We start from the raw sequence: 15,964 nt of genomic DNA, 5'->3' as shown, positions 1-15,964 counted from the left end.
TGCAGGTCCCATTATGTTTGCAAACCTATATCTGCTGCAAGATTTTTGTTCTGAGCTGTGGCCCCTTTAAACTGTAAGAACTTTGACTCTTTTGTCAAAGTATAACACACAGTTATGAACAAAGTAGGCATTTAGGAAGTAGCTCCTGGGGTGTGCAGATTGTATTCACAGTGGGGTAGTTTGAGAATACACCATCTATCAAGAACTGGACAGAGGAAAGTCAGGTCTTGGGGGCAGGTAGGGAAGTAGTACCTGCCACATAATGATTGCTTCCCAGCTGGACAATGAGCCTTGTAGGGTAACACCAGAGACCAGGGGAGGAGCAGGGTCTGGGAAACAAAGTCTAGCTCTGGCTGCTGCTCCACCTTTCCAAAGAGCCAGCCCCAGCCTCTCTAGTTATTCACAAGATTGGGGTGAATGAAAGTTTCTGCAATTTCCTTGAACTTCAGGCTAGCTTATAGCACTAACAAAGACACCTTTAGGACCAATGGGATCTAAGACCATCAGGTAGCATGGCATAGTAGGAATTTGGAGTCAGACATAACTTGCTGTGTGAGCTTAAGCAAGTCACCTAATCGCTCTGAACCAGATAAAGCTCTCTGAATGCAAGCAACCGAAACCAGTTTTGGCGGACTTAGACAAAAAAGCAAGAGTGTGAGGGAGCTCCTAGAAAAAGGAGAACCAGGCTGAGAAACAGAAGGGTGGAATTCAGGGCAGCTCAGGAGGTCTAGGCAGCCAGAATGGATGGATGATCTCTCTCTGGGGCTCTGTTGCCAGTATGGGTCAGCTTCAAGTTTCTCCTTTCTCTTCCTTCCCCACTCTGGAGTCCTGGGAGGAGTGTCTGATTGGTCCAGCTTAAGAGGTCACATGCCTACTCTTGACCAGCAGAAAGCAGGGCTTCTTGGCTGAGAGATCCACCAGGGCTACATACAATGAGGAAAAAGAGATTTCTCAAAAAGAAGCAGGGTGCTGTTACCAAAGGAGGGAAGATGGATGCTGGAAAGATAACTAGAATTAAAAAAAAACTCAACAAGCATCCGTTACACTTTTTTGCCTCTGGTTTCTCCTCTGTAATACCTCCCTTGCAGGGCTGTTATGAGGATGCACCCATTTAATGCAGGTCATGTGCCCGGCAGCTGCAGGTGAGGGGATTGATAAATGAGCTATTATTTCAACACCTACAGCAAGGAAGTGGTGATGAAAAGAAATGACATTGGATTTGGAACTAGAAAACCTGAGTTTGATTGTCTCTGTCACTGTCAGGTTTTGAGGCCTTAAGCAAGTCACTTAACTTTCTCTGATTCTCGAGTTTTTTCATCTAAAATTTGGGGATAATAACAACACTGATCTCACAGGTGTTCTGGGCTTCAAACATGTGGAAGCACAGAGTAAAGGCAAAGTGTGATACCTCATAAGAGATTCCTAACTGCCACTTTCCAAAAGTATTTGCAAGGCACTTTTTGTGCCTGAAGCTGAACCGAGTGCTGTATGAAGAAAATTATACTGAGTTCCACTAGGGCTGGGGGCATGTGGGTTGGAGATGGGTGGGTGAGTGGGGGGACCTCATTTGCCTTGTTTATTGCTCTATCTCCCAGGCCTAGAACATTCAACAAGTGGGTATTCAAGCAATGGTAAATGAGTGGATGAAAGGCAACCTTTGCACTCAATGGAGTTTTTAAACTCAAAGGAGTGGGCCTGGTGGGAATTGCAGGCTCCTATGGCCCACCATGGTAGAGAACTATTTGTCCTTTAACTATTTCTCAAATCACATGAAGTGAGCTCTGCTTTTGCAAAGTAAAATCAGCTCTGACCACTGATGTTACAGGCAGTAGCTATGACTCAAGACTTAAAAGAATAGATGCCTGAACATGGTCCAAACTCCTTGGGCCATCATCTGAAGCTCTTTGTCCCCTGGATTCTGCTCTGCCACCTGCTTTCTCCCACTCTGATCTCTGGCCACTAAATGAGTTACACCTTACCTGATCTTTACCCCATTCCAGGCCCTTCAAGCCTTGAGTCTTTATTTGGCTAAATCTAGTTGTTTAGCTCTCAGCCTAAAAGCCAATTCCTCCAGGAAGCCTTCCTTGATCCATGACCCCAAGCCTGGGTTAGTTGCTCCTCCTTGTGTTCCCATACTACCCAGCCTCACCTCAGTGGTGGTTCTCACCACCCTGTGTTATAATTTCATGTTTATTTTTCAGTCTCCCCACACTCTTAGACTTGAGCTCCTTGGGAGCAGGCACTGGTCCTTTTGTTGTCCTCGGTGGCTAGCACAGGGCCTGTTCCCTAGTAGAAAACCAGTAAATATTTGTTGAGTGACAGAGTTACTGAATGTGGCATTAAAATCAGGATTCATAAAAGAGTCGAAAGGTGTGGTCGCTTATATCTTCCAAGTACGTCAGAGGGCATTGTCTCTGTAAGATGTTCCTCTCCACGGTGTTTTCCTTAAACCATTTTTTCATGGTTGGCAGGCAGTAATTACAGGATGAAATAATTGTAGGCTGTTTCCAGCTCCCTGCCGCCAGTCCTGGGTCCTCAGCCCAGTCTCTAACAGGACTATCAACCCTGTAATTCCCACCACACCCTCTTCTCTCCCTCTGATTAACTCCATTTACTCTTTTGTTTATATATAATGGAAGCATTTAAGTTCTTTATTTACTGTGTGTGCATTTAACAAATGCCCTAAACTGAGCTGTCTCAGTCATATAGCCAATGCCTGGAGAGCAGGTGCATCATGCTTTCCGCACACAAACTTGCACAGTGCCATGAAAAAGCAGTTGTGTCCCAAGAAGAGCTAATTGGAGTGGCTTTGCATTCAGTATGACCCAGAAAAGGTGAACTTTGAATTACCATAAATGCAAACTGCAATCAAAAGAAAAGTCTGATAGTTCTTCAATCCCTACCAAAATTCTACCTCATTCAGCTGGCTTTATCACCTGATAATCACAGCCATCCCAAGTCCATCAAGGACCACAATATATTTTGGACACCTCTTGGATAGGATATGAGAAGGGATTCAAAGGAAGGCCAAGCATGAGCGATTTCCCAGGCTTATTCCCCTAAGACACAAAGATGGGTAGGTAGTATTTGATAAATATCTAGAGGAATTTGTGTTTTCCTAACTGGATCATGAGTGATACAACATCTGTAAATACCTTATTTATTGAGTAACATGTTTATTGTCTGCCCCTGCTCCCTTGCCTCAATAGAATGGAAGCTCCATGAGGGCAGGGACTTTACTTTGTTTGCTCCCTTATCCCCTGCACTCAGAATAGTGCCTGGCACATACCAGATACCAATAAATATTTCTTGAATAAGTCAATGGATTCAGGCATTAAAACAGTAGGACACTCCCAGCATCTAGGGAGCAGGTGGGAGCTGCTATTGGGGAAGTGATAATTACATGGGGGTGAAGGAGCAAGGACTGAATTTTATTGGTAATAGGGAATTAGTCATTGAAACAACCAAACGACAGTGAGCTGCTCCACAGGTCTTCTTTCTTTGACCTCTAGGGGGCAGTAGGTCCAACCAGTATCCTCTGACCTCTGCCATCTCACACCCCTGGATGGGACACCATGGAGCCCTAGGGAGTGTGCAACTGGCCCTGGGAACTCTCCATCACCGGCATCCTCACGGACATCCTCTCTGCTGCTCCCGTCAGAGCCCCGCAAAACCTATGTTGCTGTGGAGGATGGAACAGCTTGCATTCAAACTAGCTCCTTTACCTAAATCTTGAAATCTGTACGTGCAGCTCATGGCCCCAAAATTTATAACCCAAACTCTACATATACATTCCGGTAACCCTTGATGTCCTTAAACTTGTTGCTCCTCAGATTAGCTTGGATCTGCCTTTGTCCACTCTTGAAGGGAAGAGTCTCCAGAGTGATGCTACCCCTGTGTTGGGGCTGGAGGATCCCAATGCTGCAGCAGAGAATGGAAAATGTCAGGAAAACATAGGCATTAGGATAACCCCCAAACCCCTTTCCACTCAGATCCCTGGTCCCCCTCTTCTCGGTTGTTCTCAGAGCCCATGTCCAGCAAGAAGGGCAATGCTTCATCCCTGGATAAAATGGGAGAGAAGGCTGAGGACTCCTAGCACTTACATGACTCTCTGCTGTTTCTTGAAGAGACCACTGCCTTCCACGGTCAGTACACAGTCCGTAACCTGCTCCGACAGGGGGTTTGAGAACATCACCTGTATGGAGAGTGGCCGGTTCACAATGGCTGCTCCTAGAACCTAACCAGAGAGACCCAAGCGAGGGTAAGGAGAGGAGAATTAGCCCTCACTCACCAATTCACCAGACATTTTTGGAGGGTCTACTACCCCCCAGGCACTGTTTCCTAAGTCTGTTTCCAAAAGAACTGGACTTCCATAGCCTAAATTTGCCCACCTATAAGTTGGAAACAATTTAGTGGGTCATCAGCATTTAAAAAAAAATGAAATAGAATAGAAGAAAACATCACAGCACATACCACAGGACTTTGTTGCACAAACTATTGTTTCAGTTGTACATGTATAGACGTTTGTGCTGGGCTGTGATGTAAAATATTTTACATTGCTTAACTCGGGGGATGGAAAAATCTCATGAATTGGAAGTCTCCAGTCAAATTTCCTCTGCTCCAAGGATTTCATCCAAGTGTGAAAGAATCCAGAGCTCCAAAGAATTCTCATGCGTAATTTGCATGAATAGACTCTTCTTTAGCAGTTTTTGTTTGTTTCTTCTTATTGCAACTCTACTGCAACCCTTCCCTCCCTCCTATCATCATTGGCTCATCCATTCAGGGCTGTAGAGAGAAGGGAAGCAGCCTCAGAAAACCTGATTGCACTCTCTGAAACTCCCTGAAATGACTTCAGAGGCAGGGTTTGTCATATTCACCCCACCAGGGGGCACTACGGGCTCACTTAGCATGGTCCGGAAGCTAGTTGGCCTTGAGAAGACTGCATTGGAAGGATGTTGGTGATGCCTTCCCATTCAGAGGACAGCAATATCAGAGCAGGAAGGGTCCTCAGAGGCCACCTAGTCTAATCCTCTCATTTTACAGTTCAGTGGCTTGTCCAAGGATGTACAGCCAGGAAATGGCAAGTCTGAGCTGACCTTCAGGCAGTACTCATTCCCCCACCAAGTGCCCTACTATTTGAACTCATACTTCCTTGTTTTGGCCTGGGGAAAGGCCAACAGTGGCGGTGGCGCAAGAGAGGAACATCTTCCCGACCTCTCCGTGGCCCCTGCTCAAGGACCCCCCATAAGGCCTCTAATGGTACAAGAGGATGGAGGCCTCATGCCAGTGTTTTCTGAGACAGGGCTGTGGTCCTGAGCAGACCCAGGCTGCCCTCACAGAGGCCTCCACCCTCTCCCAGCTGCGTCCCAGGGAGCCTGCAGGCCCTTTGCAGGGCTCTTGCCTACATGAATCATGATGCTGGGATAGGTCAAGGTGATGATCTTGTTCACCAGGATCTTCTCAGGGCTACTCTTCTCTTCACCCAGGGCACTGATGCGGATCAGCTTGTCCGTTGACAGGTACTGGCTGTACTGAGAATAGGGGATTTTGCAGGGGTAGGTCTTTTCTAGGGAGAGAATGCAAGGATGAGGTAAGAGTGACTGGGGAAACCAACTGGGGCTGGGTTGTATCTAGCAGACCCTTCTACAGTGAAGAGGGAGACTCCATGAAGCTGGTACTAGCTTTTCAAATAGAGAAACTGAGGTAAAGAGAGGCTAAATGGTTTGCCCAGGGTCATTCTGCTAGTAAATGGGTGAACTGAGGCTCTAACCCAGGTCTGGATGTTTCCAAAGCTCAGGATTTTTCTATGAAACCGGGCTACTTTCCTCAGGGTAGTAAAAGAAGGGGAGAAGGAGAAGGAGAAGGAGAGCCAGGGGAGGGAGAAGAAGGGTAGGAGAGGAAAAGGGAAGGGGAAAAGAGGAGGGAAAGGAAGTTGTCACAGTGGTCTGCTCTCAGAGCCCTGTTGGCTGGCTCCACCCCAATGGCATTTATGTGACCCACTCCATGTACACAGTCTGTCCCCAGGCCCATCCCCAGACCCATACCTTCTTTAGGAGAGAGTGTGATGAACGCCGTGTCCTGCCAGAATGGGGGCAGGGGGCTGCCGTCATGCAGCAGGGACTGGGAACTCAGGTTCACCTTGAGGTCCTTGAACTGGGGTGACATGTTGAAGGCCAGCAGGACAAAGCTTATGTCCTGGCCCATGATGGGGGGGTTGAGCAGCTTGAATTTCAAGGAGACCTGGACAACATCACTGGGCCGAAGGGAGGGTGCATCCTGGTCCTGAGGGATGCCTTGGCTCAGTGGCCCAGCCCTGGAAGGTTGGGAGCCTGCTTGATAGGCGCCATGGGACCTTCCAGCCTTCAGCTTCTGAAGAGCCTTCAGAAACACCCGCCTCTCCTGGGGGGAACCTGGAGGACAGAGCACAGCACCGCTTGTGGGCCTGGCGACCCAGGGGATAAGCCTTGGCTGAACACCTCCCCCAACATCTAAACCAGCCATGTTCAACCAGGGATATTGAAACTTTCATTTCCAGTAATAAACACTAACTTCCATTCATCAAGGGCTTTCTAAGTACCACACCCTGCTGAGCCCTTCACACCTTCAATCTTCACATCAACCATGAGAGAGACTTATCTTTATTATTATTCCATGCTGCAGGTGAGGAAAATGAGGCTCACAGAGGTCATGTCATTGCCCAAGTCACACAAATGGCAAGAGGCAGAGTCCAAATCTGCCTGATTCTAAAACCTGTGCTCTCGAACCCTCAACTCTATCTTGCCTCCCAAGGGAAAGATGAAGGCTCATAAATGCAGAGGAATGCACTCTTAAAGACAACAGGTCCTGATGTGACTTCTTGTTCCAGAACTAAATCCTGGAAATCAAGACACTGTGAAGCCACAAGTGAAAAATGAAGACATTCAGGCAAGCGTGGCCCAGGACTCCCTGCTCACTCTTGGGGGAGGCCGTGTGGGCAGGATGTGCAGGAAGACCCTCCCCGTTCTTCCCTACTGATCCCAGCAGCTGCCTTTACTTCACCCTACTGTACCCAGGGACCGACTTGATCCCACAGTGCATTGGCACAACCTCCCGAGGCAGAGGTCATTCTTATCACCTGACTGTGGGGACCATTCTAAGCCCAGGTCCAGGTAGAAGAGGACCTTGAGACATCTGCTCCAGTAAGAGTGGGCCAGAGAGATGTGAATCAGATTTAGCTCCTCTGTGGTCTGCTCAACCCCCAGATCCTGTCAGGCTGGGTGGGAGGGCTTAGAAAACTGCTGGCCCAAGGGACCATGACTGAGCGGGACACTTGAGACCACCAGGATATAATTTTGACCCACCCACACACACACATTCAGCGCAGAACCTCGTGGACCTCTGCAGCAAATGCTGTCAACGCTCACTGATATCCCCTTGGAGCTTGCCATTTTAGTAACCTTGTGTACTGTTTTCAAGTTCTAACACCAACTCTTTGTCCAAGGCTTCCTCTATCTCCAGTGCTGACTCAGCCCATGAATGAGGCAGGCCAGAAGTGCTAAGGAATTTACAGCTCCCAGGAGCAGCCCTGACCAATGACTGACAGGAAGGAGTTGGTGGATAAATACCCCAGCCCCTCTGACAAATCTGCTGTGTTCTACATTTCGTTTTGTCTCCCAGCCTGGGTTGCCAGTTTTAGCAAATAAAAATATAGGGCCAGTTAAATTTGAATTTCAGATACACAACAAACAATTTGGGACATACTTATACTAACACATTATTTGTCTTGTATTTTACCTGGCAACACTACTCCTGCAGTGCCCCGGCATGATTTTAACTTCCAGCTGTCCACAATGGGCTGGAAAACACACCCTATATCAGCTTCCTTTCCTTCCCTGTCTTACTTCCTTATTTTCCTACCAGTATTTCCTGGAATTGTGATGCAAATAAACTACTTGTATTTGAATCCTTCTCTCAGGATCTTGTTTCTGGGGCAACCCAACCGAGACAACCCCCAGAACCAAGGGGAATGGAGGGGGTAGGTAGACAGTTACTGCTGGGCCGTGTTCAATATTTGTCTCTTATTGTGTGCGTCCCCTTCCTAGGCTCAGATTCTGGAGCTTCTCTTTGTCTGCCCTGAAGGTCCGCATAGACGAGCCACGGACACCAATCACCAGTGCTCTCAGCAATTGCCCAGTGACCCCAGGCCCCATGACCCACACATTCCCGACTTGTTCCTGCTCAGATCCTGCCCCTGCCAGATCTCAGCTCTGTCCCCCCACCCGTCCCCCCCGGTCTCTAGACCTCAGGGACTGGATATTTTGCCCTTTTGCCCCCCTGGCTTGAGTAAGAAGTCCCAGCCAGGGCTCTCACCTCTCAGAACCCCTCCTCTCACACTGCCAGGCCGAGCCAGGGTGGGGTTATGAGGGTGAACACTTTGGCCTCACACCAGTCTCGGTGCTGGCTGGTGGTCTGGCCTGTCTTCCAAACACTCACTAGAGCACAACTAATTAAACACTAAGTTAAATAAAATTAATTAAATTAATTAGTGGGAGAGTTCATTAAATCCCCTGCCATCTTCAAAGGACTGATTTTCAGGGAGGCAGGGGCAAGGAAGTCATATACTGTTAATGGAATGCCTGTTGATTCCAATGCAGTTAACGTGAGCATCTTTCGGGGGGCTGGGGGAGCATGCTGGCCTGTGAGGTGTGGGGTGGTGGTGGGCAGGAGGAAGGGAAGCACGAGGGACACCCCAACGGGGACCTTAAAGCTAAAAGGCTGAGGAGACGCGGGCTGGGGTTCCTGCCCACAGAGGCCTGCTGGCTCCCCAGCGACCTGCCCCAGCCGGCTGTGAGGTTCCCTGGGGCAAGGGAAGGGGCCCCTCAGGACTGGGCCTCTGAGTGGGGCCAGCTTCCACGTACCTTCTCCGTACTTATAGTCCTCTGTGATGTCGTCCCGCTCATCACTCCTGATGCTCTTGGTGCTGATGAAATTACCAACAGAATTCGTGTCCCGGTGAAGTTTCTGCTTCTTCCCTCCATAGACAAGCCAGGACATGCAGTCGGCATTCACCATGGAAAAGGCAAAGGGCGTGTCATAATTCAGATTCACTTCTCCTTCTTTGATGGCTCTGACGGACGCGGGGCCGCAGCAGTAGAGGCCTGAAGGAGGACAGAAGAGCCTTGAAGAGCCACTTCCTGCAGGGCCAGGTGGGGTCGGGGACGGTTTCTCGGGAGCAGGCTCTGCCTTCCGTCAAGAGAGCCTCACCGTTGCTTGTCTCCTGTGGGGTGGCATCCAGCACCTGCCAGCCACCGAACCCAGGAGGCAGGTCCCGTCGGGCCATCCAACACTCATTCCAGACGTGGAAGTTCCTGAGAGAGAAAAACCAGAGGAGTCAGGGTCGAAGGAGGCTAAGGGAGAGGTTCTATTGCTCGCCTTCTTTCTAGAGCAAGGCAGGGCTGGAATGAGCGGATGAACTGTTAGATAGACCGACCTAGGGTGCCCCAGGGCCTCAAACCCCTGTGGTTGGCATAATGATGGAACTTCCTCCCGCCAGCCTCGGTTTGCCACCCAGAAAAGAGATCTCCTTTGCGCCTCTGATTGTGAATAGACAGTGAGGGCTTCCAGAGTCAGCTGAGGTTAAAAGTTCTTTACTCCCCGAAAAGGCCCTTGAGGATCTTTTTCTGTGTGCGTTGCTGATCCTTAGAGGAAGTCACAGACTTCCTGGAGGTTGGACTTCGGGCCCTTCTGAAGAATTAGATGAAGGAGGTGACCAAGAGGAAGAGCTCAATCTAAAGCAGAGAGCTTTTATGACATGAGGATATCAAACCCAAATCATTGCTTTTGACTTTTGGTTTTTGCTGTCCTGATGTCTCTAGCCTTGAGGTTGGGGACATCGGACACCGGGTTGGCGAGAGGTAGGGAGGAGATAGGAGATGAGTGGAGCAGCAGGCTCATGGTCACAGGCCTCCTCCAGTTCCTGATAGTGAGGTTTGGCTCTGACTCGTGGCCCCAGAATAGATTGAGAGGTTGTCTCTCACCAGACAGTATCCTTCTTCTTATTCTCCAAAATCCTGCCTGTGCTGTCATAATACTCATCTATAATCAGGTTTCCATCTGTGTCGTGGCCGGAGTCAAAGTTGGTGACCACGCGAGTGGGGATCCCCAGGCACCTCATCACTGCAGAAAGAGCAGAACAACCGCATGTGGCTGAGGACTCAGCACTCTGTGGGTTCCTGGGCTTAGGGCCCTGGGCCTAGGGAAGTCATTCATTTGGCACCTGCAGGACCAGGCAGGAGCTGTCTGGAGCACCAGGTTGGCTATTTCCAACCTCCCTCCCCGCTTTGCTGCATTCCTCTCCCCCAGGCTCATGGGAGAGACTTGTGCCAAGACTGGAATGCTGGTTGCTCAGACAAGAACTCCCAGGGCCAACAGAAAGTCTGGCATATTATTGGTTCTGCCCATGCCAGCAGGGTGGGACAGGCACACCTTCTTGAGCAAAACGCAGGGGACTGACTCATCCTCTTCTCTCCTGGCCATAAGTCTCCATCTTTAAATCAAATTGCTACAATTCTAATTCCTTCCTGTGGTTAGGATACTTGGCTGAGACCGTCAGTTTCTCAGGCAAAGAACTCTGTGGCTTTGACTTCCCTTCTTTCCATGAGTGTGTTATCCTGGAAGCCCCTCAAGGAAAGCATCACAAATCAAGCAAGGAAGGGGAAAGAACTGTCTAACAAAGCTTAGAAAAGTGAGTCAATGCCTAGTAGAGCAAGTTTTGAAAAGAGGTAGAATGTTGTCTTCATTCCCGAGGGGCATCCTTCCGCTTTGCTGGCCAACTTCTTTCCTTTTCCCTCTGCTATATTTCCCTCATTCTGCTATTTTAAGTACAGCAATCTTCCCCAGTCTATCCCACCACCAAATACCCTGGAAATCCTGGTCCCCTCCATTCCAGCAGTGACAGCCCTCCCAATTAAACAGTAATAGTGATGATGATGATGATGATAATGACAATGATTATAGCTTCTACCAGCCAGGCATGCTGCCGAGTGTTTTACACACATCTTCAAGACAACTGTTATTATCCCTATTTTCTGAAGAACCAGAGGCTAAGAAAAATCAGCTATTTTGACCAAGCTAGTCACACAGCTAGTAAGCGGCAGAGTTATTACTCAAATCCAGATCTCACTGCTAAGCTGGTGCTCTTAATGAGCCCATCTCTCAGTACTGTGCACACAGTTCAACATTCCAGTATTTTCACCTGACTATCCACACCAAGCATTCTCCCATGTTATCAAATATTCACCAAGAGCAAACATTTAGTGGTGGTGATTTGGGGTTGGTTGGCAGTTTTTATTCCCTGTTGTAAACAATGCTGTGCTGAATATCTTTGTAGGTTGATCTTTTGTTTTTTCTTTCAGGACAAATTCTAAGAGGTAAAATGACTGAGTCAAAAAGTGTAGTTTTTTCTAAGAGTTCTTTCCACATACTACTGTGACATTTTTGGTTTTTAATATTTACAGTTTTTAAGTTTAAATATTGACTCATAATAAATATATTTAACATGCTTATAGTTTTTAGCTTATTCTGCACTTTGGCCTGAAGCATTTCCAGCCGGGGTGGGGACATACTCCTGGATGTGGCCCGGGCTGGAAGAGGGCTCCCAAAGGGGAACCCTGAGTTCTCAAGGCAAGTCTGAACAGAGCCCAAGAACTAGGGCAGGGAGTGGGCAGAGCTGACAGGTGGGTGGTAGGTGGCGTTGACACAGGACAGACTCAGAGGTGACGGTGAAGGTTGGAAAAGTTGCCACTGAAGAAACATGAGACAGAGTGAGGCAAGCGAGGGATTCAGGAGCTTTGTGTGGGCATATTTATGCTAAAAGTACAGTCAGGAAGGTGGATAACACAGCAATGAGAATGTGCCAAGGAGGGGTGGGCAGGAGAGCAGGAAGCAAGGCTCCTTTTCTCACCCTGTTTTGTGATTTTACGAATGTCCCCCTGACGTGCCAATGGTGGTGTCAACTCCTGCTAAACTCGGCTTGATGGGCAGTTTCCACCTTAGCCCAGGTAATTGGTCTCATTTTTTAAAGTTCCTTTCAAGAGAGAAAACCCATCTGTGTTTACACATGACCTCACCATGGCTTGTGAGAGGACTGGGTGGGGATGGGGGACAGCCTGTCAAAAACAAACAGAATGATTCTATGGTGGGGCAAAGCCAAGACTTTAGCTTCAATATCACCATAAGGGAGCTAACAACGCTCAAATCTGTGCAGCCAAGTTCATATGGGCACATGTTTCCAGGGGCCGTGTCCTTGTTCTGTCCTCTCACAAAGAGCTCATCCTGTCTTGTGGCTTCAACTCGCACCTCTCTGCCCATGACTCCTAAATTTGAATCCTGAGCCTGAATGGAGACCTCGCCGTCATTCAACGCATTCCCCAACCACCTTGCCTTTCAGTCTAAACCAGCGGCCCTTCACCGCCCCCCTTTCTGGTCAATGGCATCATCACTGTCACAGGTGCCAGGCATGGTGCCAAGCACTGCATCTCATTTATCTTCACCAAACCCCATGATTATCCCGACTTAAAGGTGAGAAACTTGATGCTTAGGAAGGGGAGAGCTGGGGCCAGACTTGAACATTTCTCTGATCTCAAAGCATGCTTTGAACTGCTGCCCACCCCACTGTGACTTCACTGGGCATCCCAGCAGCACCTCAGTGTCAACACACCCCCCACTGTGAAGTTTTTGCCCCCAACTCCACACCAGGCTGATCTCTCTTTTCATGCTCTTGACTCATCCCAATCATCTGTGCCACACGTTTTAGCACAGGATTAAGCTCTCTATGGTTTCCTATATTTGTTTTATCAGCCAGATGCTAAATCCCCCTAGAGTAGGACTCATTCAGCTATTTTTCTTGCTTTCTTCCTTCCCAGCACAGGGCTGGGCACAGAGCAGATATTCATTAAATTCCAGTTGAAGTGAGTTGTCCTTAACTTGTGAACAAGGTTTCTGCACACAATGGTTTTGATGGCACACTGTTTGACATGGGATCCAGGTGACCCTTCCACTGATAATTTTATGTGAGCTGATTCCTTCATAAAAGAGAAACTCATACAGGACATGTGTGTTGTGTGAGTGTACATACATGCATCCCCAATCATGCAGGGATACCTGAGCAAGGTGGACAAGATGCTAGAGTTGGGAAAAGATAGCAGTATTTCCAAGGTATATTGCACCACATCCCCAGCATTAATAACTATGTTTCTTCATTCAGCCATTCAGCAAACATTCAGTCATGCGCTGAGCCCCTGCTATGGACCCTGCAGTGGGTTAGAAGCAGAGAATACAAAAAGGAAAGACATTCCTACTTTCAAGAGTGCAACTTCACTTTTAAAATGTGTTTTCCAATGGTGGAGGGAGGTGAGCAAGAATGGGTTATGAGGATAAAAGGGAAAAAAACAACCATATAATGGTACTGTAAACAATTGAATGTACGCTTTGTTTTGTATGACTGCATGGTATGTGAATATATCTCAATAAAAATGAATTTAAAAAAGATTTGAAAATATTTATGGGATAAATAACCTAGTTTCCCTTTCCTTATTGAGGAAAATATTCAATGTTACATACAAAGTGTAGAAATATAATCCTGAATTCAAACTTTCTAACCTGTAAATTATGCAACTTTTCCTTGATTAAAAAAAAGAAAAAGGCATTTATGAAGATAAATGCCATGAAATGAGGAATGTGATTAATTTAAACTTCAACACTCCAAAGAAGAAAGGAAGGAAATAAAGAAAAGAAGTAGTAGAGAGGATTGGCAACTAAAGTTTGGGGGATGGCTGGAAACACCTTTTGAACAAGGCCCAGCTAGATCTCTGGAGTACAAGAGGCAGAGATCAAAACAGTCTCCAAATAATAATAGCTAACACTTATGTTAAACTATGTGCCAAGCCCTCTCCTAAGTGCTCGCCATATGATGGAAAATTCCAAAAAATCTTTGATGTCCCATGAATCGATGGAAAATAATGGTAGATTTGTGTTTCAGCCAGGGCGTTGAGCAAAAGAAAGTCTGGAGGAGGCGGGGCAAGATGGCAGACTGGTGAGCTGTATGTTTTAGTTACTCCTCCAGGAAAGTAGGTAGAAAGCCAGGAACTGCGTGGACTGGACACCACAGAGCAATCTGACTTTGGGCACACTTCATACAACACTCATGAAAATGTGGAACTGCTGAGATCAGCGAAATCTGTAAGTTTTTGCGGCCAGGGGACCCGCGCCCCTCCCTGCCAGGCTCAGTCCCAGGGGAGGAGGGGCTGTCAGCTCCGGGAAGGAGAACAGAGAACTGCAGTGGCAGCCCTTATCGGAAACTCATTCTACTGATCCAAACTCCAACCACAGATAGACTGAGACCAGACACCAGAGAATCTGAGAGCAGCCAGCCCAGCAGAGAGGAGACAGGCATAGAAAAAAAACAACACGAAAAACTCCAAAATAAAAGCGGAGGATTTTTGGAGTTCTGGTGAACATAGAAAGGGGAAGGGCAGACCTCAGGCCCGAGCTCAGGCCCTGAGGTGCATATGCAAATCCTGAAGAAAAGCTGATCTCTCTGCCCTGTGGACCTTTCCTTAATGGCCCTGGTTGCTTTGTCTCTTAGCATTTCAATAACCCATTAGATCTCTGAAGAGGACCCTTTTTTTTTTTTTTTTTTAATCCTTTTTTCTTTTTCTAAAACAATTACTCTAAGAAGCCCAATACAGAAAGCTTCAAAGACTTGCAATTTGGGCAGGTCAAGTCAAGAGCAGAACTAGGAGAGCTCTGAGACAAAACGCAATAATCCAGTGGCTGAGAAAATTCACTAAACACCACAACTTCCCAAGAAAAGGGGGTTGTCCGCTCACAGCCATCATCCTGGTGGACAGGAAACACTCCTGCCCATCGCCAGCCCCATAGCCCAGAACTGCCCCAGACAACCCAGTGTGACGGAAGTGCTTCAAATAACAGGCACACACCACAAAACTGGGCGTGGACATTAGCCTTCCCTGCAACCTCAGCTGATTGTCCCAGAGTTGGGAAGGTAGAGCAGTGTGAATTAACAAAGCCCCATTCAGCCATCATTTCAGCAGACTGGGAGCCTCCCTACACAGCCCAGCAGCCCAGAACTGCCCTGGGGGGATGGCACTCACCCGTGACATACCACAGTTATCCCTCAACAGAGGACCCGGGGTGCACGGCCTGGAAGAGGGGCCCACTTGCAAGTCTCAGGAGCCATACGCCAATACCAAGGACTTGTGGGTCAGTGGCAGAGACAAACTGTGGCAGGACTGAACTGAAGGATTAGACTATTGCAGGAGCTTTAAAACTCTAGGATCACCAGGGAGATTTGATTGTTAGACCCACCCCACCCCTCCCTGACTGCCCAGAAACACGCCCCATATACAGGGCAGGCAACACCAACTACACACGCAAGCTTGGTACACCAACTGGACCCCACAAGACTCACTCCCCCACTCACCAAAAAGGCTAAGCAGGGGAGAACTGGCTTGTGGAGAACAGGTGGCACGTGGACACCACCTGCTGGTTAGTTAGAGAAAGTGTACTCCATGAAGCTGTAGATCTGATAAATTAGAGATAAGGACTTCAATTGGTCTACAAATCCTAAAAGAACCCTATCAAGTTCAGCAAATGCCACGAGGCCAAAAACAACAGAAAATTATAAAGCATATGAAAAAACCAGATGATATGGACAACCCAAGCCCAAGCACCCAAATCAAAAGACCAGAAGAGACACAGCACCTAGAGCAGCTACTCAAAGAACTAAAGATGAACAATGAGACCATAGTACGGGAGACAAAGAAAATCAAGAAGACCCTAGAAGAGCATAAAGAAGACATTGCAAGACTAAATAAAAAAATGGATGATCTTATGGAAATTAAAGAAACTGTTGACCAAATTAAAAAGATTCTGGACACTCATAGTACAAGACTAGAGGAAGTTG

At 47.7% G+C, this 15,964-nt stretch overlaps 1 protein-coding gene across 1 annotated transcript in view; it reads right to left on the bottom strand.

The window, feature by feature from the left end:
• Positions 1 to 3,410: 3,410 nt before the first annotated feature.
• TGM5 (transglutaminase 5) overlaps positions 3,411 to 15,964 on the bottom strand; it is a 42,278-nt gene continuing 29,724 nt past the window's right edge. Inside the window, exons 7-13 of the mRNA XM_037835421.1 lie at positions 10,017 to 10,155; positions 9,244 to 9,347; positions 8,898 to 9,137; positions 6,045 to 6,410; positions 5,406 to 5,566; positions 4,104 to 4,237; positions 3,411 to 3,921 (exon numbers count right to left, since the gene is read on the bottom strand). Coding sequence (XP_037691349.1) covers positions 3,768 to 3,921; positions 4,104 to 4,237; positions 5,406 to 5,566; positions 6,045 to 6,410; positions 8,898 to 9,137; positions 9,244 to 9,347; positions 10,017 to 10,155 — 1,298 coding nt within the window. The 3' untranslated portion in view covers positions 3,411 to 3,767. The remainder of the gene's footprint in view (positions 3,922 to 4,103; positions 4,238 to 5,405; positions 5,567 to 6,044; positions 6,411 to 8,897; positions 9,138 to 9,243; positions 9,348 to 10,016; positions 10,156 to 15,964) is intronic.

The sequence above is a fragment of the Choloepus didactylus genome, chromosome 4 (assembly GCF_015220235.1).
Source record: "Choloepus didactylus isolate mChoDid1 chromosome 4, mChoDid1.pri, whole genome shotgun sequence".
Classification (NCBI taxonomy): Eukaryota; Metazoa; Chordata; class Mammalia; order Pilosa; family Megalonychidae; genus Choloepus; species Choloepus didactylus.
Note: the sequence above shows the minus strand (reverse complement) of the source record. Positions and strands in the feature narration are given on the sequence as shown.